This window comes from Medicago truncatula, chromosome 7 (genome assembly GCF_003473485.1).
Source record: "Medicago truncatula cultivar Jemalong A17 chromosome 7, MtrunA17r5.0-ANR, whole genome shotgun sequence".
Classification (NCBI taxonomy): Eukaryota; Viridiplantae; Streptophyta; class Magnoliopsida; order Fabales; family Fabaceae; genus Medicago; species Medicago truncatula.
This window is the reverse complement of record NC_053048.1, coordinates 16,515,009-16,541,500: the sequence shown is the minus strand read 5'-3', so window position 1 is coordinate 16,541,500 and position 26,492 is coordinate 16,515,009. Positions and strand designations below refer to the sequence as shown.

At 34.6% G+C, this 26,492-nt stretch overlaps 4 protein-coding genes and 2 non-coding genes across 6 annotated transcripts; 4 read left to right on the top strand and 2 right to left on the bottom strand.

Annotated features, from left to right (window-relative positions):
* Positions 1 to 625: 625 nt before the first annotated feature.
* TRNAT-UGU (transfer RNA threonine (anticodon UGU)) lies at positions 626 to 698 on the top strand. The gene has a single exon. It is a non-coding gene; the product is annotated as a tRNA-Thr (tRNA).
* On the top strand, positions 629 to 1,622 carry LOC120576897 (30S ribosomal protein S4, chloroplastic). The gene has a single exon (XM_039827525.1). It carries the CDS (start codon positions 1,016 to 1,018, stop codon positions 1,619 to 1,621), a length of 606 nt encoding a protein of 201 aa, XP_039683459.1. The 5' UTR covers positions 629 to 1,015; the 3' UTR covers position 1,622.
* Positions 1,623 to 1,829: 207 nt separating this feature from the next.
* On the top strand, positions 1,830 to 2,874 carry LOC120576992 (uncharacterized). The gene is given in 3 exon segments (XM_039827872.1): positions 1,830 to 1,873; positions 2,530 to 2,581; positions 2,584 to 2,874. Coding segments are annotated over 3 exon segments (228 nt in total). The 3' UTR covers positions 2,716 to 2,874.
* TRNAS-GGA (transfer RNA serine (anticodon GGA)) lies at positions 1,848 to 1,935 on the bottom strand. The gene has a single exon. It is a non-coding gene; the product is annotated as a tRNA-Ser (tRNA).
* Positions 2,875 to 4,099: 1,225 nt separating the features above from the next.
* Positions 4,100 to 6,452, top strand: LOC120577099 (photosystem I P700 chlorophyll a apoprotein A1). Its single transcript, XM_039828048.1, has one exon. It carries the CDS (start codon positions 4,595 to 4,597, stop codon positions 6,443 to 6,445), a length of 1,851 nt encoding a protein of 616 aa, XP_039683982.1. The 5' UTR covers positions 4,100 to 4,594; the 3' UTR covers positions 6,446 to 6,452.
* Positions 6,453 to 19,703: 13,251 nt separating this feature from the next.
* Positions 19,704 to 20,399, bottom strand: LOC120576991 (secreted RxLR effector protein 161-like). Its single transcript, XM_039827871.1, has one exon. It carries the CDS (start codon positions 20,397 to 20,399, stop codon positions 19,704 to 19,706), a length of 696 nt encoding a protein of 231 aa, XP_039683805.1.
* Positions 20,400 to 26,492: the final 6,093 nt, after the last annotated feature.

Below are 26,492 nucleotides of genomic sequence, written 5' to 3'. Positions count from 1 at the left end.
TATTCTATATACTCTTTACTATTTTCTATATCTATATTTATTTATATATATATAGAATTTTTATATAGAATTTTATTTTAAGGTATTCTAATTGTAGAATATTAAAGAATATATAAAGAATATATATAGAAACAAATAATCTTCCTATCTAATAATCAGGATATCGGGATAAATACATATCTATATTTAGATATTTATATAGATTAGATGAAAATATGAATTCTATTTATTATTTATTCTTGAAATATTAAAATAATCGAAATAAAGAAGCAAAAATATTCAAAACAAAAAAGAGAATTTGACTATACGAATTAAAATGACGATATTGTTTTATTGATAAAAATTATTTGATAAATCGATCAAAATAGTATTCTATTTAACTATTAATTAATTAACTCTTAATTAAAATTCTTATCTTAAAATTATTATTATTTTTATGATATGATATATACTAAAATATCAAATAAATAATAACTATTGGATATTTTCGATTTTTTCTATGTTTGTATTTATTTGATTATGATATAGTAATTTGGTTATGAAGAGCTAATATAAAACAATTAATAACTAAGATCCCAGTAGTTTAGGAAATAATTCCGATAAATCCACAATTTGTGTTATGAGAGCCCGCTTAGCTCAGAGGTTAGAGCATCGCATTTGTAATGCGATGGTCATCGGTTCGATTCCGATAGCCGGCTTTTTTTCTCTATTTGTTTTCATTTTTGACATAAGGTATAATCTCTTTTTATTTTTATTTTAGGAAAAAAATGGGAGTTCTATTTCTCTAGAACAAATCAAGAAAATAACCTCCTTTTTTTATTTTCTATTTATTTAGATAGATATACAATAGAATAAAATTCGGATACTGATCGAATCTTTCCAGTTCTTTTTTGTAGTATACTATTTATAGTAAAATACTTTAAGTAGATTTCGTTTGATTTATCATTTTTGTTATTTAGTTTAGTTTTAATTTAGCTTTATGAGATTTTCCATTTTAAATTAAAAAGGAGTGTTTATGTCACGTTACAGAGGGCCTCGTTTCAAAAAAATACGTCGTCTGGGGGCTTTACCAGGACTAACTAGTAAAGGGCCTACAGTTGGAAGCGAACTTAAAAACCAATCGCGCTCGAGTAAAAAGTCTCAATATCGTATTCGTTTAGAAGAAAAACAAAAATTGCGTTTTCATTATGGTCTTACAGAACGACAATTGCTTAAATACGTTCGTATCGCTGGAAAAGCGAAAGGTTCAACCGGTCAAGTTTTACTACAATTACTTGAAATGCGTTTGGATAACATACTTTTTCGATTGGGTATGGCTTCGACTATTCCTCAAGCCCGTCAATTAGTTAACCACAGACATGTTTTAGTTAATGGTCGTATAGTAGATATACCAAGTTATCGTTGCAAACCCGAAGATATTATTACAGCGAAGGATGAACAAAAATCTAGAACTCTGATTCAAAATTCTCTTGAATCAGCCCCCCGCGAAAAATTGCCAATCCATTTGACTCTTGATCCATTCCAATATAAAGGATTAGTCAATCAAATAATAGATAGTAAATGGGTTGGTTTGAAAATTAATGAATTGCTGGTTGTAGAATATTATTCTCGTCAGACTTAAACCTAATTAAAATAAGAATAATTTTGATCCGAGGATTTCCCCCCATTCATGTATAGACGTGGGTGGGTATAGGAAATTTGTTATTCCTTGCCCACTTTATTCCACGATTTTTTTTATTACAGAAAACAGAAATAAATTAGGAATAGAGAATCCACATCAAAGTTGGAATAATGATATCTATTTGCAAACATTGAGGTCAGTAACATTGATGAACTTGATAAGGGTGCGGAAAGAGAGGGATTCGAACCCTCGGTAAACAAAAAGCCTACATAGCAGTTCCAGTGCTACGCCTTCAACCACTCGGCCATCTCTCCTACATAATGATTATGTCCCTCGAGTGAATAGTGAGGCATAGATATTCCATTTGGGTAGGCGCACATAATCAATTGAAACGAACAAAAAAAAACTTACTTCGAGGCCTGCCGTAGGATAAAATTATTTGATTAATAAGTCCATTTTTACGTTATTTCGTACTGTATTGTACAATTCCTTTGTTTGGGGGATTCTTTTATCACGCGATAAAAAATGAAATTTTAGAATGGATTGCTACCTATGACTAGATCTCGGATAAATGGAAATTTTATTGATAAGACCTTTACCATTGTAGCCAATATCTTATTACGAATAATTCCGACAACTTCTGGAGAAAAAGAGGCATTCACTTATTACAGAGATGGTGCGATTTGATTCTTTTTTTTTTTTTTTACCGATCTCAGTCTAGAGAAAGAAAAAAATTTTGAAAAAAAAACCTACGCTTGCTGAAGGTGAAGTTTGGAAATAAAACAATTAATCCCTTCTGTCGTGTATTTCCGATTAATGCAGCCTCATATGCTTCAATTTTAGGTTTATAGTATTAAGCGAAAGGTTATACCTATACCTATGGGGTTAGGTTAATCCTACTCCACTAGTACCAATAGGCGGCATGGGGGAAGAAGCACTACGCTTAGGAATCAACAACACTAGAAAACTTTGTAAAAAAAATAAATCCTTCCTTTCTTATGGGGATCGGGACTAACTAGAATGGTTGGGACAATAAACATCCATCTCGTTCGTATTTTGGATACCCATATAACCATCGAAGACTGTTGAAGTGACTAATTCCGGGAAATTTAGCAGCGTTGAGGACAAAGAAATTGTTGAAGTGACTATTTATCCAGTAATAACATACTTGATGTTAATAAAAGATCCTTTACAGGAAGGTTGGCTAGAGATTTCGTGTAAAAATACTAGTCCCGCTAAGTTGATAATGAGAATATTGCAATCTTTTTGGATTTGATTCCATGGATGTTTATCATTATACACATAAAGGAGGAGCCGTATGAGATGAAAATCTCACGTACGGTTCTGGAACGGATATTCTTTGAACCGAATGACGACCGTAACGGATGTCGGCTCAATCTGAAGGAAATTATGCGGAAGCTTTACAAATTATTATGAGGCTATGCGACTGGAAATTGATCCCTATGATCGAAGTTATATACTTTATAACATAGGCCTTATACACACAAGTAACGGAGAACATACGAAAGCTTTGGAATACTATTTTAGGGCACTCGAACGAAACCCTTTCTTACCTCAAGCTTTTAACAATATGGCCGTGATCTGTCATTACGTGCGACTATCTCCACTATAGAAAAAAAGAAAAGAACGAACAACTCCACTAATACTAATAAAAAAATAAATACTAGACAAAAAAAATGGGCTTTCTACATATATATATCGTTCGAAACAACGATTTTTATGAGCTGTAGCAAAGAAAGAAACTTCATAGAAGTCAAAATATGAAGAAATAGAATATATACGCCTAGATACTTTTTTTCTATGGATAAAAGATCTAATTGATAGAGGAAGCACCGTAAAGATCAATTAACAAGGTTTTTGGCCGATACAACAAGAACTGCTTACTTATATGATGATAGATTAGGAATCTACTTATGTAATAAAGTGGATCCCCTAAGGTTGTGAGCAGCGGTGTAGTATCAGATCCCAAAGATAGTAAGTCTTTTCTTATGAAGAAAAGTCTTTCTCAAAGATTCTATAGAAATTGATATATCATATATGAAAGTATATGATATATGAAATCGAGATAGTTACCTTTCAGAAAATTTCAATAAGAACGAGCATTAGTGTTAATGTCGATACTTATTCTTCGAAGTAGAAAAAAAAAAAAAAAAAAATAAAAAAAAAATTAAATCGTAATAGAAATAAGATATATGAAATGAATCAGAAAAGCCATTCGAACAGGGAGATTCTGAAAATTGCGGAATCTTGGGTTTGATCAAGCCGCTGAATATTGGAAACAAGCTATAGCCCTTACCCCTGGGAATTATATTGAAGCACAGAATTGGTTGAAGATCACAGGGCGTTTTGAATAAGAACACTCTGTTTATTATTTTCTTTTTTTTATTCTAATATTCTATATTTTCTATAATTTTTCTATAATTCTCTTTATATTCTATTCTCTATAGAGAATAGAATATAAAGAGAATACGGATCATTCATTTTCTAAATATAAAGCAACAAACAATCAAAAGATTTTCTTATATCCCTTCTAAAATAGTTCTATTTCATCTGATATTTCGTTATGTTCCTTAGTAATGCTAATATAACTGCTCACGTGATTTGAAATAAAGTACCTAAGAATATCTTCTCTGTAAGATATGCAAGAAAGACAAAAAATTTCATTTGTTCCATCTAGGAATCTCTAAGTGAAATATGAATAGACTAGGTTGCACAAAAAATTCTTTAACTTCATTAAATTCAAAGTTCAGAAAAGGTTTTAGAATTAAAAAAAAGGGTCCGTTGAGCGCCTTACTACTATGTCATAATAGATCCGAACACTTGCCCCGGATTAACTTCCGGATCATAATTGTTCTAGTGAATAACTAAAGAAAATATAGAATAAATAGATGGGAGATAGAAGAGAAAGTTATTCAATATAAACATCTCTCATAAGTTCACTAATTATGTTTTATGTTGGCGGGTCTCTTTGTATGTGTTGTCCGGAAAGAGGAGGACTCAATGATTATTCGTTCGCCGGAACCAAAAGTCAAAATTTTGGTAGATCCAGAAGTCAAAATTTTGGTAGATAGGGATCCCATAAAAACTTCTTTCGAGCAATGGGCAAAGCCTGGTCATTTCTCAAGAACAATAGCTAAGGGACCTGATACTACTACTTGGATCTGGAACCTACATGCTGATGCTCATGATTTCGATAGCCATACTAGTGATTTAGAGGAGATTTCCCGAAAAGTATTTAGTGCTCATTTCGGCCAACTCTCCATTATCTTTCTTTGGCTGAGTGGCATGTATTTCCATGGTGCTCGTTTTTCCAATTATGAAGCATGGCTAAATGATCCTACTCACATTCGACCTAGTGCCCAGGTGGTTTGGCCAATAGTAGGCCAAGAAATATTGAATGGTGATGTAGGCGGAGGTTTCTGCGGAATACAAATAACTTCTGGTTTTTTTCAGATTTGGCGAGCATCTGGAATAACTAATGAATTACAACTCTATTGTACTGCAATTGGTGCATTGGTCTTTGCAGCCTTAATGCTTTTTGCTGGTTGGTTTCATTATCACAAAGCTGCTCCAAAATTGGCTTGGTTCCAAGATGTAGAATCCATGTTGAATCACCATTTGGCAGGGCTACTAGGACTTGGGTCTCTTTCTTGGGCGGGGCATCAAGTACATGTATCTTTACCAATTAACCAATTTCTAAATGCTGGAGTAGATCCCAAAGAGATCCCACTTCCTCATGAATTTATCTTGAATCGGGATCTTTTGGCTCAACTTTATCCAAGTTTTGCCGAAGGAGCAACCCCATTTTTTACCTTGAATTGGTCAAAATACGCGGACTTTCTAACTTTTCGTGGAGGATTAGATCCACTAACTGGGGGTCTATGGCTGACCGATATTGCACATCATCATTTAGCTATTGCAATTCTTTTTCTCATTGCCGGTCATATGTATAGAACTAATTGGGGTATTGGTCATGGTATAAGAGATATTTTAGAGGCCCATAAAGGTCCATTTACAGGCCAAGGTCATAAAGGTCTATATGAGATCCTAACAACGTCATGGCATGCTCAATTATCTATTAACCTAGCTATGTTAGGCTCTTTGACCATTATTGTAGCTCACCATATGTATGCTATGCCTCCTTATCCATACCTAGCTACTGACTATGGGACACAACTGTCATTGTTCACACATCACATGTGGATTGGGGGATTTCTCATAGTTGGTGCTGCTGCACATGCAGCCATTTTTATGGTAAGAGACTATGATCCAACTACTCGATACAACGATCTATTAGATCGTATTCTTAGACATCGCGATGCAATCATATCACATCTCAACTGGGTGTGTATATTTTTAGGCTTTCACAGTTTTGGTTTGTATATTCATAATGATACCATGAGTGCTTTAGGGCGCCCTCAAGATATGTTTTCTGATACCGCTATACAATTACAACCAGTCTTTGCTCAATGGATACAAAATACCCACGCTTTAGCACCTGGTACAACGGCCCCTGGTGCAACAGCAAGCACCAGTTTGACTTGGGGCGGTGGTGATTTAGTGGCAGTGGGCGGCAAAGTAGCTTTGTTACCTATTCCATTAGGAACTGCAGATTTTTTGGTACATCATATTCATGCATTTACAATTCACGTGACGGTATTGATACTCCTAAAAGGAGTTCTATTTGCTCGTAGCTCACGATTGATACCGGATAAAGCAAATCTTGGTTTTCGGTTCCCTTGTGTATTTACCCGTCGTAGATGTAAGATTTTGAGATTCCAAATCTTGGTTTTTTGGTGTTGACATATATGTAGTAGAATTGGGGTTGTCATTGTAGGTTTTGATGTAAGACGATACAATAAAATAGTGTTACTACTAGGAAAGGTAGAAGTTAGTGATATGATCAAACAGGATTGTAAAACATGACCTATTCATGGGTGTAAACTTGCTTAGTGAACCACTAAATCTCAAGTTCATTTAGAGTTTTCTCAACAATGTGTTTAAAAATTAATAAAATTTACTGTGTCTATGCTTGTTCATACTTCTTTTGGATTATGTGTTCATGTTAGAATTAACTGTAACCCCTTCCGAATACTCTTACTCCTTGTCTATTGTATAGATGAACAAATATGAACTCATATGATATTAAGAAATTACTTTCTGAACCATGATTGTGTACTGGTATGGACCACAAAGGCGTATAAAGATGAACAAATATGAACTCTTGTTACAGATCAATATTTCTTTAAGCTATATAATGAAGGAATTTTTCGTTATTTTATTTTTCTACTCGTTAATTTCATCTATTAATGTAGTCTTTATTCTTACGAAATTATATATCATATCATATTATAGGCATTTGTTGAAGCTTTTCAAAGGTAGCAGGATAATTATATGAATACTTTAATAATTATATGGATGAGGCTTCGCAAGAAAATTCCCAAAATACGGGGAGAGGAGAAAATAGGAGCAAAAGATCATCGGGAGGGAGATCAAGATCAAACTTATCCAAATATTATGATAATTAGTTTTTTTCTTAGTTTTCTAGATTGTAAGAATATTATTAAAATATTTATGATTTTGTATGAAAATTATTTATCTATTGTACAAATATTATAATGATATGTGGTTTAATTAATTTACCTTATTAAATAAAAAAAATTATTTCTTTAATTTATTTAATTTTATTTCTCTAATTAAAATCAAAAGGTGGGAAGGGATAATAAAAAAAGGGTGAAGTACATTACTGGCGGAAATTTCCGTCAATAATGCAGATTCGATGACATTATCAGGGGAATAAATCCGTTAGTAATAATATGACAAATCTGATTACTGAGGGATTATTCCCTCGGTAATTACTGGTGGAACAATCCCTCAGTAATTACTGAGGGAATAATCCCTCAGTACTGCTTTGTCAGAACTACCTTTCTATTACTAATGAAAAATTTCGCCAGTGACTTTACTGACGCCAGTATTACTGAGGGATTTCTTTCATTACCGAGAGATTAATTCTGCCAATAATAGCCAAAATTCTTATAGTGGGAGATTACCGACCATCTAAGAACACAATGTAATACTGTCGAAGAAATCACTACCAAGCAAAAGGTGTTTAATATATTCCTCCTTCCCACAACCTCCAAAATATACCAACGATCCTGCAACACTCCACGACAAAATAAATTATTCTTTGTTGAAATCCTTTTATTAAAAATTCTCCAAGCAAATAATGAAACTTTCAGAGGCACATTTGTGTTCCAGATTAAATCTACATGAATATCATGATGAGGCTGCTGGGTCTGTGCAATGATCTGATAAGCACCTTTTACAGTATACCCCTCATATGTATTATGATACCAAACCCATGTATCCGTTGCATGCAAAGCAATGTTATCTAAAAGACAAATACAGTACTAGTGCAACTGTTCTTCCTTCCAAAGCAAACAAACTCTTTCTCCACCACGCCCACCCTTGCCTATCAACCCCCCGGCCTTGCCTCTGCATCTCGAATATAGTAACACTACGGGGCTTTATAGGAGTCTTAATGAAGTGGGCTTATCAATTTGAAGTGGGCTGATCAAACCCTTCCTCTGATAAAACCCTTATAAATGTGTTAAGATGCGCTCACTTTGAAAATTGCAAAAAGATTGTGTCGCCGTTTCTTTGAAATTTTATCTCCCTAGGTATCCATGCTATCTTGCATTTATAGAGAATTAGTAATCTGATAATTCATTAAATGGATTGAATTGAACTATGTTTTGTAAATCAAATCAAACTTTTTGAAAAATGCTCAGAACGCATAATTTTTCGAAACTCGTTTTTCTTAAGGGAAAATGATAGGGTTAAGGATGTTTATTATAACCATGCTTTATAAAATAGATTTGAATGACATTCATTAGCTTTAAATTGGTTTTGCTTTGAAAAATTCAATTCTTTTGAAAAATGATAAAGTGGGACGAACTTAGGTGAATTTTGGAATTAGTTGGAATTGGCCTATGATGCGTATATGCAGATGCTATTGTGATCATATGTGAGTAGTATATATGCTTTGTTGAGGTGTTTGAATATGTTTACCTTATTTTGTTGAATTACTTAGAAAATATTGAAAGTTAAGAAAATAGACGAACTTTGTAAAAATGGTGTTTTATGGTTGAATGACTTATAATTGACTTTTTATTCATGATGATATGATGGAAAAAGAATGAATCAATGGTTATTAGGTGTTTGATATGTTGTTTATCAAGATTTGACTATATGACGCCTTTGATGTGAAATTGTGATTTATGAGATGATTGTGTTTTACTTATGGTGAATGAATGTTGATGTGGAATATATTTATGGCTCTTGTGAATATGTCTTGTTGAAATGTATGAATGTAAATACTTTATGATGCAATGGTGGGTTCTTGGTGGGAATATTATATGATGGAGGGGTTATATAATATAATGTTGTAATTTATAACATTGTCGGGTCTTTGCTTACATGTCCATGCATTCATTGTCATATCGAGTCTTGGTGGGAACATAACCGGAGGGAGTTATGTTTATACGTAGTCGGAGGGGTTTGCATAGTGGATTCAATACGGTAAAATTATCTCTGAAATCCTAATGATACCACATGCATCTAGACAAGAGTCTAGAAAATTCCATGCATTTGATGTTTGTTGAAATTATGTCATACTTGACTTTGTGATTTGGTGATTATGTGCATTGGTGAAACTTGGTGAATTATATGAATTGTGATTGGTGAATTATATGAATTTGGTGATTTATGTGATCGGTGAATAATGTGAATTGTGTAGAGATGTGCACATGAAGATGTTTGTTATCTTTGGTGATGCTTGTACGCTTTGTAATTTTACTTTATGATAGTTGCTTTGGGTGATAGTAATGAAGTATGAATCATGTGTGTTAATTTGGTGCCTCCTTTGATTTTGATGATGATGATTTCCTTGCCAATACTTTGAAATGATAAATTATATTTGTTGAGTTAATTAGGCAAGAGTTTATATGATCCATATGATTGATGTGAATTAGATGAATTACGTGCGTTATGTGAAGTATATGCTTCATGTGAGATGAGCGAAGTTGCATGTATGATTATACTTTATAAATGATGAAGTTGATGTAGTTTAAAGATTAAGCTAAAATATTTATGATTTTGTATGAAAATTATTTATCTATTGTACAATATTATAATGATATGTGGTTTAATTAATTTATCTTATTAAATAAAAAAAATTATTTCTTAAATTTATTTGTGTTTATTTAATTTTATTTCTCTAATTAAAATCAAAAGGTGGGAAGGGATAATAAAAAAAGGGTGAAGTACATTACTGACGGAAATTTCCGTCAATAATGCAAATTTGATTAACATTACTGGGGGATAAATCCGTTAGTAATAATATGACAAATCTGATACTGCATTACTGAGGGATTATTCCCTTGGTAATTACTGGCGGAACAATCCCTCAGTAATGCTTTGTCAGAACTACCTTTCTATTACTGAGGGAAAATTCCGCCAGTAACATTACTGATGCCATTATTACTGAGGTATTTCTTTCATTACTAGGGATTAATTCTACCAATAATAACCAAAATTCTTGTAGTGGGAGATTCCCAACCGTCTAAGAACACAATGCCAATACTACCGAAGAAATCACAACCAAGAAAAAGGTGATTACGATATTCCTCCTTCCCACAACCTCCAAAACATACCAACGATCCTACAGGCAACCCTCCACGACAAAATAAATTACTCTTTGTTGAAATCCTTTTATTAAAAATTCTCGAAGCAAATAATGAAACTTTCAGAGGCATATCTGTGTTCCAGATTAAATTTACATGAATATCATGATGAGGCTGCTGGGTCTGTGTAATGATCTGATAAGCACCTTTTACAGTATACCTCTCATATGTATTATGATACCAAAACCATGTATCCATTGCATGCAAACAATGTTATCTAAAAGACAAATACAGTACTAGTGCAACTGTTCTTCCTTCCCAAGCAAACAAACTCTTTCTCCACCACACCCACCCTTTCCCATCAACCCCCGACCTTGCATCTGCATCTCGGATATAGTAACACTACTATTAACACTTAAATCAAACTACCGCCTAAATCTAAACCGTAAGCACCTATCATTAAACCAAGGATCACACCAAAAGGATGCGATTTCCCCATTGCCAGCTAAGCGCTCCACCCTTTCCTTAAACCAACTCTCCTCACCACCTTCCACTCCCTCATTAATAAGACACAAATCATTCCACCAAACTAACATATGTCTCGCTTGCCTCCAAACAAGACTCTCTTCAACCCCATATTTAGCGGACACGACCTTCAACCACAACCCACCCTGATGAACATACAACCTCCAATACCACATTAAACTCCATAAGCTTTCTAACCCCCAAGCCACCAAGTTCCTTAGTAGAACAAACTTTATCCGATGAATCCAAGTTATAAATGTTTAATATATATATATATATATCCTCTTATCCCTAAAAAAAATCTAGTGGAAAATTTTTTCTCAACAAAAAAATGCATATACTCACTAAAAAAAATATTATTTTGCTCCAAACAAATTTATTTTCTTAAAAGAAATTCTGAAAGAAACACTTTTCTTCCAATAAACAATATTTATTTTTTAAAAAAATATAAATTTACCTTCTCGCAGGCCTTTTTTTTTTTTGTTTTTTTTTTTTACAAATTTACCCATGAGATTTCAGATTTTATAAGTGGTTATCCATGTTACAAGGAGCTTTAGAAAAAAGAAAGGAACACACCCAATTTTTTTTTTAGATTTTCGGATTATAGAATCCAAATTTATGAAAAACTCATTTTTCCCACGCCCATCCCACCCCAAATCAAAGGTAAAACACATTTTGGATTTTAATATCCGAGTGTTATTTTTTGAAAAAAATAGGGCGTGTGAGAAACACATATGGTGAGAAAAGTAATAGTCAAAGTACGAGGCTTTATAGGAGTCTTAATGAAGTGGGCTTATCAATTTGAAGTGGGCTGATCAAACCCTTCCTCTGATAAAACCCTTATAAATGTGTTGAGATGCGCTATCTTTGAAAATTGCAAAAAGATTGTGGCGCCGTTTCTTTGAAATTTTATCTCCCTAGGTATCCATGCTATCTTGTATTTATAGTGAATTAGTAATCTGATAATTCATTAAATGGATTGAATTGAACTATGTTTTGTAAATCAAATCAAACTTTTTGAAAAATGCTTAGAACACATAATTTTCCGAAACTCGTTTTTCTTAAGGGAAAAGGATAGGTAAGGATGTTTATTATAACCATGCTTTATAAAATAGATTTGAATGACATTCATGAGCTTTAAATTGGTTTTGCTTTAAAAAATTCAATTCTTTTGAAAAATGATAAAGCGAGACGAACTTAGGTGAATTTTGGAATTAGTTGGGATTGGCCTATGATGTGTATATGCAGATGCTGTAACACCCTGTTATCCCAAAGCAATTAAATAATAAATAAACATACATCAGAGTATATCCCAAACGGACATGTCACACTACTTTTCAAAATTTCTTAAATAGAATATAAAACTATTTAATAAAACAACAACTTAATAGTTTTACCAAAACCTTGCAGCGGAATATTTTCATTTAAATAACAACAACATCCAACATATTAATTCTCCAATAAATAATCTTGGCATAAAAGCCTCATCAATTACTTCAACAACCAAACAAAGGGCTACATCAACATGTTCCAAAATTTGATACATAGGAATGAAAATAAGCAAATAAATCTCATCCCGTACGTATCAGAGCCCTAGACATTGAGCCAACACCTACTACTTAGGATCACCTGCAAGTTACCCATAGGAAGGGCAACGTTTTCAAGCAGAAGGGGTGAGATTCACAACAATAAATATAGATACAAAATTCATCAATTGAATCTAACACCCTAACATAATAATAGTTATTCATTATGAACATATACTTCATAAACAGCAACATCAACAACAATGGTAATCACAACCAATAACATGACTCATGCAACTACTCGACAACACCACTAAGACTCCTCGACAATGCACATGCATGTGGTACCAATTTACAGGGCAGTTGTAACAGCCCAATTTTTAGCTAGTTTTCTTTTAATTACTTTTATTGTGTAATTGTGTGTGATTAATTGTGCTTGTGTGTATTTAATTGTCATTGGGTGCATTTACATGGATTACCGTAATATAAGGGTATTTTGGTCATTTGGCGGGTAAGTGTAAAATGGTAATTTTGGTGAGAATTATTTTAATAATTAGTGAGAACCCTTATTTTACTAAGTTACTAGTGTAGTGATTAGTTTTTACCGTTAGTGACCGTTGGTTATATTTTACCGTTGTTAGTAATTACCGTTGAGTGTATAGAAACTTTTTAGAATTATGTTAGAATGGGTTAGGCCCATTAGAATTTGGAATTGAGCCCATTAAGGGAGATAACATTAGGATTGTCATAGAAAATATCATTCATTCACTTCACAAAATATTTTCCTAGAGAGAGAGGTAGAGAGAGAAAGAGGTGAAGAGAAGAACAAGGGTTTTGAAGAGAATAGCTTGAGGAATCAATTGGGGTAAGCTAGGAGCTGAATTGAAGCAAGAATTAGGGTTAATCTTCTTCAAGGTAAGGGGGTTAGTTATTATCATAATCATGTACAATTTTTGCATTTTCTCATGTTGTATGAAAATGGGTTGATGAACAATTGTTGCTAAATTCGTGCTCTTGCTGTGATGCTATTTTCTTGTGCATGAATTGATGATTATGGTATGTTTGTGGGTGAAATTACATGTTTCAAAGTATGTATAAATGTTAAGTTATGAAATTATGCTTAATTGATGAAATTTGATATGTTTTGATTGAAATGAGATGTGATTCATATTCCATTGATGTGGTTATTGTTAAATAATGCTATTGTGAGTGAATCATGATTTGGATATACTTAATTGTGAATTGATGATGAGAAATAAATTGTTGTTGGTGGTTTTGTGAAATTGGTGAAGTTGAGTTAAGTGTTCATGTGAAGGACCAAAGTGAACTTTGATATATATATGGTTGTTGACTGAAATTTTGTTATTGTTGGATGAATTGAACCTATGAGATTTTCTGTTTTCATGTTGTGGTTATGTTAGTTGAGTCGTTTGGAAGAAAACGGGTTTTTCGAGTGAAATGTCGATGTTTAAGCGTTTTCGCCAATAAGTGATTATGTGAGGTTTTGGAAAATGACTTTTGGGATGGTTGAAACATGAAATTTTTGTAGATTATGTTAGAGTCAAGTGTCAAGAGCGTGTAGGCGAAAACGGTATCAAAATTTGATTAACGGTTTGGATTTTACGCGCGAAATGGTGAAAAACGCACTTTTTGAAGAACTGATTTCTGGACCTGATGCTGGCAAAACGTGTCACAATTTGGCAAGCGTGTCACGATTTTGTTGGCCGAAAATTCAGTGTTTCTGGACGTAAAATCGTGACACGATTTCTGCGAACCAGATCCTGCATATTTTGCTATTTTTCACCCCTTTCCGCTTTGAATTGGATTTTGATGTAAACATGAAAGTTTTAGATAATTTTGTTAGCTTTCTAATGGCGTTGATTTGAGGTCCAAATGATTTTTAGAACTTGAGTTATGATTAAATTACTACACATGGGTCATGTGGAGTTTTGTGAAAACTTATCATAACTTTTTCTATGAGCCGTGGAACTTTTCCAAACTTGATATTGGGAATGTGAATGTGTTGATGGTTTAAGAAATATTTTGGGCAAAGTTGAATCGGTGAAAACGGGTTTTCAGCTAAATGTTGTTTTGTCTTGGAATTTCTCATACGAACTTAAGCTATCCTTTGAACTAATTTCTAATAGTTTGCAAGTGGCTTAAGTCCTTGACTACATGATTGATTAAGATTGAATTGTAGGATTTCAAACTTAAATAAGTTGCCTAGCTTTAAAAATTATCAATGTTGGCCGTTTGCCATATGATTTGGATTTTTGTCGGAAATGTTTCTTTAGCAAATTGTCTTGTGAGTTATTGAGATTATTCTTGTATGGCTAAGTGAAGTTGTATGAATGAGTGATTGTATTGGATATGATGTTTATCAAGAGATGTTGTATGTTATCTTACTTAGAATGTAAGGAATGCTTGAATGGTGAAACTATATGTGATAGTTGATTATGAATGGTTATATGTTGGATATGATATTTATCATGATATGTTGTTTTCCCTATTACTTGGAATATGAGAATGGTTGAAATGGTGAAACTATATGTGATAGTTGATGTTGAATGACATTGTTGATTATTGATAATCATGTTGATGTGTGATGATGAATACTATGATTTATTTGTGTGGGCATGTTTTCTTGATAATGCAATGTTGTGGAGATAATCAATATAATTGGGTGTTGTCCTATATATTGAGTTGAGATTGTGAATTGTTGTCGCATTATCGAGTCCTTATACATGTCCATGCATCATAGTCGTGTTCAGATACGATATTTTATTCGTTATAGGGCTTCGGCCTGGCAGAGATCTTTTGAGATCTAGTTTTGGACTTCGGTCTAGCAGAGATCTTTTGAGATCTGGATACGATGTTTTATTCGTTATAGGGCTTCGGCCTGGAAGGGATCTTTTGAGATCTGGATATGGGTGACGACCTTTTTGGAGATTTGGTACCACATGCATTTATGTGTCAATAAGTGCAAATCATAACATGAGTCTTATGTGACATATGTGATTGGTGATGAAATGAGATGAATGATTATTGATGATGTTTGTGATTGGTGATTGTGAATGAATATTTGTGAATTGATATTTGTTCATGATACATGTGATTGGTGATTGTTCATGAAATATGATTGGTGATTGTTCATGATGTATATGATTGGTGATTGTGTATGAATAATTGTGAATTGATATTTGTTCATGACACATGTGATTGGTGATTATTGATGTGAGATATTGGGGTTTGATGTAAGTATTGATATGAGAATATTATTATTGATCAAGTGCATGATGTTTAAATTGAAATATTCATGTTAATTGTTATTTGGATTATGATAATGTAATACTTACCCCCAGTGGATTTGTTATGGACCGCCTGCCTATCTGTATGGATGGGTAGACGTTGTGCAGGTTTAGTTGCTTGGTGAGTTCTTGTGCTTGGTGGATATCTGGAGCTTTCTCCGATATCGGTGTTTAGATGTTTAGTCGGCTCTGATCTAGGCTTAGTTGTGTTGGTCTATATTATCTTTTACTTTGGTTTTTGTTATGTTTGGAGATGACCCGTTTGTTGGGATTTTTGATGCATCTATGTCGATGTAATTTATTGATTCATAATATGTATATTTAAATTTATTCTGGTTTATATTCCGCTGCGACTGTTGAGGTTTATATATATGTCTATCGGTTTTTGAATTTTGAATGTGGCGTAGCCTCTATTTCTTGAATAAATGTATTATTCGCATGTTTAATTGCTTTAATAGAAGTAGGGCGTTACAGTAGCTCTCACCGAATATTGAATGGTTAAAGCATTCATCAGGGCATAAGCCCTCACCGTTTTGAACAATAAGTGTTCCAGGACATGAGTCCTCCCACTTTGAACGAAAAGGCGTTCCAGGGAAAGAGCCCTCCCGCTTTATATGCTTATGCAATTGACTCCACTTGTGTATATCTACATACAACTTGACAAATGCATATATACGTATATGACTCACAACCCACAATTCAACAACATGTATGATTTAATTAAATAAAAGCATACATCACAGTCAACAACAGATCAGTATAATTCAATCCAACAATTCCAGAAAAATGCACAATTAATCATAATCATGCTTAAACATCAAGATCATTCAACAACATTCACAATAGAATAAACAACTTAAAATCTGGGCAAATCGCCTCGCGAGTACATCCACTCGCTATGGCGAACTCAAGGATTGGGTTGCTCGCCGTGGCGAACTCAAGGCGAATGAGAAAAAGGGTGCTCTCGGGAGTTTTGACATTTTTCTCACTAAATCTTCATTTTTAAGCTCCCTATTCATCTTTTTAATCTGAAAATTGACCCAGTCCTCTCTAAAATCATTTAGGCACTCAAAACTAACCAAAATACGGCTTATAACAACAATTCAAAAATCATGATCTCTCAGGCACTTGCTCGCCATGGTGAGGGGTTCTGCTCGCGAGGCGGGCTATGAAGATTGCTCACTCGCGAGGCGAGACGAGCTACTCGCCAGGGCGAGCGATGAATGTCAGCACGGGCAGAATGCAGGTTTTTCCCCAAAAATCGCATTTCCTCCAATTCACTCCCCAAATTAGTTTACAGATGCAAAACTAAGTGCTGTATGCAACCAGAACCTAATTCTAACATCAAAACAACAATCTCTACACCCAAACCTCAATAATTCATCATAAACCTAAAATTCCCAATTCCTACCAAAACTTGTTAAACCCAAAATCAGAATTCAATAACTACACTATTGAAGCAAACCTCACCCTTACCTTAATCCAGAAGAAAAATGCACAACGATCGGATTCGCTTGGCTCTACTTACTCTTCTCCCTTTTCTCCCAAAAGTTCTGCTTTCACGTGAAAACGTTTCTGACTTCTCTTTTCCTAACTCCCCAAAATATAACTTTCCTTTATTTCATTAAACTCCCCTTAATTCTATTAAGGGTTAATAGTGCTTTACCCCCCTGTAATATTGGTCATTTCCGGTATTACCCCTGTAAAATTTTTTGTTTAGTTTTCATCCTTGTAATTTGAAGATTTCTGGTTTTGGACCTTCATGAATTTTGACTGTACAAAATAGATGATATGGCAGGGGAGTAAACCGAAATTTGCTCAAATTAGCAAGGGGGTAAATCGAAACTTTCTCAAATTACAGGGGGGTAAATCGAAATTTGAAAATTTTACGGGGAGCGAAATTTGTCACGAAGGTCCAAAACCAAAAAATCTTTAAATTATAAGGACGAAAACTAAACAAAAAATTTTACAGGGGGGAAAACCGGAAATGACATATATTACAGGGGGGTAAAACACTATTAACCCTTCTATTAATTCCTAATTAACTCCCCAACCTCCAAAATAATAATAATTCTTAAATTATTCTAATTAATATTAAAATAAACTATATAATAAAATATAACACACCACATAAACCACTAATATTATTAAAAATCATATAAAAGACTCTAAATAAATCAAAAATAAATAAAACAACGACTAGGGCGTTACAACTCTCTCCAACTTAGAGAATTTCCTCCTCGAAATATTACCTCAAGAAAACAACTTTGGATACGACTCCCGCATCTTACTCTCCAGCTCCCAAGTCAAACTTTCACCGGTTACTCCACCCCAAACAACCTTCACGAGAGGTATATCCTTGCCTCTCAACTTCTTCACCTCACGGTCTTCAATTCTCAACTGTAAGGTTGTCTCTAACTTGCACATCATCTCTTGGAACACATGAAACACATCATGCAAATTCGAAAGATGTGGTGGCAAACCCACTCTGTATGCCACTGTTCCAACCCTCTCTGATATCTGATACGGACCAATGAACTTTGGAGTCAGCTTCTTAGACTTCAATGCACATCCTACACCATGAAGGTAAATCGACATTAACAGAATAAGCAGCGGAATAAAATTTCGATTTACTTTCCTTGGATCATTACGAATTGAAACTTGAACCAGTGATTCGATTGTTACCTTAGAATGAAAGTCTGAAAACGATCGGTGGAATCTGCGAACTGGAATCTCGATCACAGCCAAGCAAACAGCAGAGCCTCTATTGAGTCCACACGAACAGTGCTCCTCCAAAACCTCGGTGCTAGCCAAGAAGACGGAAGTCAGAGAACTAGGGTTTCTGCAAGGAAAAACGTAACCGCAAACTATTGCACTAGGTTTCTATTTATAGAACTCCCTATGTGCTTTGCAAGTCAAACTCGTTTTTGACTTCACTAAGCCCAATACGAGTTTAGCAAATTTTGCTAAATCATTAGCATTATTTACTAAGCGCACCCTTTATATAAGTCGTACTTATATATATCTCTTTTGACTGTTCTTTGTGTGTGACCCTTTAGGTTCTAGTCACGTTGGCAATGATATTAAATCTAATATCTAATACCATAAACAATGAGCGGTATCTAGCAACACATCATTGCTACCCAAGTGACAAGAATGTCAAGTGATCTGACGAAACCTTTCATGATAACACATATGTGTATAATTACTCCTTTGTCTCAATATCTTCATTGATCTCAAGGCATAGTTAGTGTCACCCTTGTATAGATCAATGTTTATTTATCTTGATTCCGAAATATACTATTTAACGAATAAGTCCAATATCTTATATTGACTTAGTTCGGCATGGCCATGCATATTTATAGTCATATTTCATCAAGAGGCCTAAAGATATATCTCCTGTTTATGAGGAGGGACAAATCCCATCTAGAACACTCATGCCCCTCAGCATGATTCATCAAGTACCCATCAACCAACGTTATTGTTATCCTTTTACAGACAACGTTAGAATGGCAACAAAGCACTTGAGTCCACATCTAGAGATCATAGTGGTTTCAGGTCTAAGAGCAATATACATTATTATCATTGTGAGAATATCTTATGACAATTTCATAACTTACTATGTAGTATTCTCACAGTGGGTGAATCCAATATAAATATTACTTCTAATATTTATATCTATGTATAGACTTAATATCTCATATCTATGACCCATGAGATGCGATCATCAGTCTACATACATAATAGTCTCGACGCTTTATTATTATCCTTTATTCATATTAAAGCTTTGACTACGGATACATTTAAGAATAGCGTTCTATAAGATAATGTAATCTCATGATTAAGTCACACTTAATATATTATTACACGAACTATCTATTCTAAGGACTTTATTAACATTATCTAAATGTAATAAAGAGTGCCATATATTATTCAATAATAAAAGTCATGATACATAAGATAGATTTAACATAAACTATTGGCCTCTAGGGCTTACACCAACAATCTCCCACTAGCACTAGAGCCAATTAGGCATAAACCTAATACCCATAGATCTAGTTTGACCATCATGCTTCTGCTGGGCAAGAGCTTTAGTAAGTGGATCAGCGACATTGTCAAATGTTGGTACTTTGCATATTTTAACATCTCCTCTTTCGATAATCTCTCGAATAAGATGATAACGCCTTTGTATGTGTTTGGATTTCTGGTGAGATCTAGGTTCTTTGGCTTGTGCGATTGCACCATTGTTATCACATAGTAATGCAATGGGATCCACAATACTTGGAACTATTCCAAGATCAGAAATGAATTTCTTAATCCAAACAGCTTCTTTTGCGGCATTGGATGCAGCAATATACTCGGCTTCAGTTGTAGAATCAGCGACTGTTTCTTGCTTTGAACTTTTCCAGCTCACAGCACCGCCATTTAAGCAAAACACATATCCAGATTGCGATCTAAAGTCATCATGATCGGTCTGAAAACTAGCATTAGTGTAACCAATTACAGAGAGCTCTTCTTGACCTCCATAGATCAAGAAGGTATCCTTAGTTCTTCTCAAGTACTTAAGGATATTCTTGACAGCAATCCAATGATCGTTGCCAGGATTAGACTGGTATCTGCTCGTAGCACTTAAAGCATACGAGACATCTGGTCGAGTACATATCATAGCATACATGATAGAACCAATTGCCGAAGCATATGGAATATCACGCATTCGATCCCTTTCGTCATTAGTCGAAGGGAATTGAGTCTTTGATAGATTTATTCCTGACGACATAGGAATGAATCCGTTCTTGGAATCATGCATATTGAAACGTCTCAGGACTTTGTCTATATATGTACCCTGACTTAAGCCAAGCAATCTTTGTGATCTATCTCTATAGATCCTGATTCCTAATATATAGGCGGCTTCACCTAAGTCTTTCGTAGAAAAGCATTTCCCTAACCAAGTTTTGATTGCTTGTAATGTAGGGATGTCATTTCCGATTAATAATATGTCATCCACATATAAAATCAGAAATGAAACTATGCTCCCACTAACCTTCTTGTAAACACAAGGCTCATCTTCATTTTTAATGAATCCATACTGTTGCACAGTTTCATCAAAGCGAAGATTCCAACTTCTAGAAGCTTGCTTCAATCCATAGACTGATCGCTGCAACTTGCATACCTTTTTGGTTGCTTTAGGATCGCCAAAAGCTTCAGGTTGTGTCATGTACACATCCTCAAGAAGATTTCCATTAAGGAAAGCAGTTTTGACATCCATTTGCCAGATTTCATAATCATGGTGTGCTGCGATAGCAAGTAAGATCCGAATGGATTTAATCATTGCAACTGGTGAAAAGGTTTCATCATAGTCTACACCATGAATTTGTTTGAAGCCTTTAGCAACCAATCGCGCTTTGTAGGTACTAACCTTTCCATCCATGTCAATTTTCTTTTTGAAAACCCACTTGCATCCTATAGGATTAATTCCTTCAGGTGCATCAATCAAGGTCCAAACTTGATTTGTGTACATGGAATCCATTTCAGATTTCATGGCTTCAAGCCACTTCTCAGATTCGGGGCCAGTAATGGCCTCCGTGTAAGTCACAGGCTCATCTTGGTCCATGAGCAATACATCACCCTCTTGTGATATGAGATACCCATATCTTTCGGGTTCTTGACGTATCCTGCTAGACCTACGTGGTTCTTGTGTTACTGGGATAGGATTTTCTGTCATAACAGTTTGTGTATCCTGTCCTTGTTCCTCTTGTGGTATTTCATTACTCTGTGGGTCTTGAATTTCTTCAAGATCTACTTTGCTCCCACTGATTCTCCTGGAGACAAAATCCTTCTCAAGGAAGACTCCAGTTCTGGCAACAACAATTGTGCCTTCAGGTGGTTTGTAAAAGTAGTATCCCCTAGTTTCTTTAGGATATCCCACAAAGAAACATTTTTCAGATTTTTGTTCAAGCTTAGTAGACATAAGTCGTTTTATATAAGCTTCACAACCCCAAATCTTAAAATGTCCCACATTGGGTTTTCGACCATTCCATATCTCATATGGTGTCTTTTCTACCGCTTTAGATTGAACTCGGTTAAGTGTGTAAGCTGCAGTTAATAAGGCGTACCCCCATAAGAAGTTTGGAAGTTCAGCATGACTCATCATAGATCGGACCATGTCTAACAAGGTTCGATTTCTCCTTTCAGACACACCGTTCCATTGCGGTGTTCCAGGAGGTGTGAGTTGGGACAGTATCCCACATTCTTTAAGATGATTGTCAAACTCTAAGCTCAAATATTCTCCACCTCGATCAGATCGAAGCATTTTGATTTTCTTGCCTAGTTGGTTTTCTACTTCATTTTGAAATTCTTTGAAGAAAGTAAATGATTCAGATTTATGTTTCATTAGATACACATATCCAAATCTACTAAAGTCATCAGTGAATGTAATGAAGTAGTGAAAGCCTCCTCTAGCAGTTATGTTTAGGGGTCCACACACATCAGTATGTATGAGACCTAAAAGATCACTAGCCCTTTCACCTTGACCGGTAAATGGAGCTTTTGTCATTTTTCCCAATAAACAAGATCGACATGTTTCATATGATTCAAAATCAAAAGAATCCAAAAATCCATCTTTATGGAGTTTGGAAATGCGATTCTCATTTATATGTCCTAAACGACAATGCCAAAGGTAAGTTGGATTCAACTCATTAGGTTTCAACCTTTTAGCATTAATGTTATAGATAGGCATATCGAGATCTAGGACGTAAAGTCCATTACTCAAATTTGCGTTAGCATAAAGAATATTATCCAAATAAACGGAACAACATTTGTTCTTTATTGTAAAATAAAAACCAGCCTTGTCCAAACAAGAAATTGAAATAATATTCCTGCTAATGGAAGGTACATAATAGCAGTTTTCTAAATTAAGTAAAAGACCACTAGGTAAGGTCAATACATAAGTTCCAACAGCTAAAGCAGCAACCTTTGCTCCATTGCCAACTCTAAGATCGACCTCGCCTTTTGCCAATGCTCTACTCTTTCTCAGACCCTGCACATCAGTACAAATATGAGAACCACATCCAGTATCTAATACCCATGATGTAGAAGTAGACATATTAATTTCTATAACAAAAATACCTGCAGAAGTAGTAGGAATATTTCCATTCTTCTTATCTTCCAGATACTTTGGACAGTTTCGCTTCCAATGCCCTGTGTTGTTGCAATAGAAGCACTTACCATCCTTAGCCACGCCTCTAGTAGGCTTCAAAGCTTTGGTTGATGGCGTGGCAACATCTTTGCCTTTGCCATTTCCCTTAGACTTATTAGGCTTCTTATGGTGCTTTTTGAACTTGCCATTATTAACCATTAAAATGGCAGCAGCCTTTCCTTTTCCCTTCATGTTTTTCTCAGCAGTTCTCAACATAGTTGCAAGCTGTGGAAGTGTTTTGTCCATATCATTCATTAGAAAGTTCTGGACAAAACCGTTGAAGCTTTCAGGCAACGATTGCAGCACAAGATCAACGACTAGCTCTTGTTCAAGGACAAATCCGAAACGAGCTAGATTTTCAGAGTACCCAATCATTTTGAGCACATGAGGTCCTACGGGACCTCCCTCTGACAGCTTGGTGGAAAACAGGGCTTTAGAGACATCAAACCTCTCATGCCTGGCTTGCTCTTCATAGAGAGTCTTCAGATGTTCGATCATATCGAACGCTGTCATCCCTTCATGCTGTTTTTGCAGCTCGGGAGTCATAGAAGCCAGCATGATGCATGAAACTTCTACGGAATCATTGAGATGCTTGGCATGAGCATTTCGTAGAGCCGCAGAAGCTCCAGCAGGAGGTGTCTCAGGAATGGGTCCATCCAGCACATACAACTTTTTTTCGTGGGTGAGGACAATCCTCATGTTACGGGACCAGTCTATAAAATTTGATTCAGTCAATTTTTCCTTTTCGATGAGGGATCACAAAATGTTTGTGGAAGCGTTATTGGCCATCTACAATTTTAAAATGTGCAAAATGAGTATCATGAAAATATATTTAATTTGGTCTTTAATTAAATACGCTCCCACTATTTTACTCAAATCAAATGACCTTCAAACATTTGACTCGGAAAATCCCGTTGGAAGATTTTCTAGTGGATTGAAATCCTTATTTTACCTTGTTTTAAGTCAACGGGGGCTGTACTTAAAACTTAGTTATTTAGGTAGGAACATTTCCAATTGTATCTTATACAACTTTCAAATCAATTGGCGGAATAACTCTTTATTCAATTCTATCATATAGAAGTCGTCCAATTATAGCTTCTAAATTTATTCTAATCTTATTAAAATTAATTTAGTTAAGTTTGACCCAAAAGAATAACACTTGGATAAATTGGATTACCGCACCGCAACTTTCTAGTATAGAATATGCGCTTTACGGAGGCAAAACCCACATATTCGATATTAGTCTTGAAGGGTGTTAAACTTTTGGAAAGCTTTAAACTTAATATTTATTGAAGGATTTTTATTAAATTTGATCTCACCTCACCACGGATTATATATCATATATATTCGCACTCCAATCAAAACATGCATAACATTTATACAAAATAAAAGTGACATGATTATGGCCATCCTAACGCTATGACTCTATCAAGCCAATGAGAGAATCTAAACTAATCCTAGAAACGACCTTGCTTCTACAAGCTTGACTTCCAGGACTATCCTTACGTCTTGAGCCCTATTACCTTCTTAGTATTCTATTTACATTACATATGAGAAAACTCGTTTTACATACGAGGGAGTGGATGAGAAGAGAATGTACAATAGAGATATAATAGAAAGGCACGGCACGCAGGCGTATTTTAATATCCAAAAGAAATAAAATAAAAGGACTATGGCCATAATCATTCACATGATAATAATAATAACAAACACACTTTTATTATTATTAATTATTCCTTATAATTAAATAAATTAAATTAAAATTCGACATATGATCACCCTACGCAGATTAGCCGGGGGTTGCAACAATCTGATCTTTATTAAACAAGTACTCTGATTGTTTATTCACGTGTCATGACCGAGTCTAGGATGCTTCACCAGAGTACACAGAATCGGTTACGAAGCTCCATACATCAGATCAATAATCATGAAAAATATCATCTGACTTATTTAAACTATGATCAAATCCAGTATATCATATATACCGTTGTTATACAGAATTTACCAATCAAGCTTCTGTCAATATGTATGATCGAAAGGTTTGATGTTTCACCAGAAACGATTTATGAAACATCAAAACGGTTCGAAAAGCCATGCACATACACGTGATTGATATTACTATTAACTGCGTTTTATGATCGATCAATCATGTTTCTGTCGATATGTGTAATGGAAACGTCGATGTTTCACCAGAAACGGTTTCTGAAACATTGAATCAAATCGAAAACACATGCACAGAAAGCATAATATGATGCGATGCCAATTTTAATTTTTCTTTATTATTTATGTTCATTCAATATGTTTAACCAAAACAGAACATAAAGCAGTAACAAAGCAATCCGATTCAAGGTTTCGTAACCATGCTCTGATACCACTGAAGGTAAATCGACATTAACAGAATAAGCAGCGGAATAAAATTTCGATTTACTTTCCTTGGATCATTACGAATTGAAACTTGAATTAGTGATTCGATTGTTACCTTAGAATGAAAGTCTGAAAACGATCGGTGGAATCTGCGAACTGGAATCTCGATCACAGCCAAGCAAACAGCAGAGCCTCTATTGAGTCCACACGAACAGTGCTCCTCCAAAACCTCGGTGCTAGCCAAGAAGACGGAAGTCAGAGAACTAGGGTTTCTGCAAGGAAAAACGTAACCACAAATTATTGCACTAGGTTTCTATTTATAGAACTCCCTATGTGCTTTGCAAGTCAAACTCGTTTTTGACTTCACTAAGCCCAATACGAGTTTAGCAAATTTTGCTAAATCATTAGCATTATTTACTAAGCGCACCCTTTATATAAGTCGTACTTATATATATCTCTTTTGACTGTTCTTTGTGTGTGACCCTTTAGGTTCTAGTCACGTTGGCAATGATATTAAATCTAACATCTAATACCATAAACAATGAGCGGTATCTAGCAACACATCATTGCTACCCAAGTGACAAGAATGTCAAGTGATCTGACGAAACCTTTCATGATAACACATATGTGTATAATTACTCCTTTGTCTCAATATCTTCATTGATCTCAAGGCATAGATAGTGTCACCCTTGTATAGATCAATGTTTATTTATCTTGATTCCGAAATATACTATTTAACGAATAAGTCCAATATCTTATATTGACTTAGTTCGGCATGGCCATGCATATTTATAGTCATATTTCATCAAGAGGCCTAAAGATATATCTCCTGTTTATGAGGAGGGACAAATCCCATCTAGAACACTCATGCCCCTCAGCATGATTCATCAAGTACCCATCAACCAACGTTATTGTTATCCTTTTACAGACAACGTTAGAATGGCAACAAACCACTTGAGTCCACATCTAGAGATCATAGTGGTTTCAAGTCTAAGAGCAATATACATTATTATCATTGTGAGAATATCTTATGACAATTTCATAACTTACTATGTAGTATTCTCACAGTGGGTGAATCCAATATAAATATTACTTCTAATATTTATATCTATGTATAGACTTAATATCTCATATCTATGACCCATGAGATGCGATCATCAGTCTACATACATAATAGTCTCGACGCTTTATTATTATCCTTTATTCATATTAAAGCTTTGACTACGGATACATTTAAGAATAGCATTC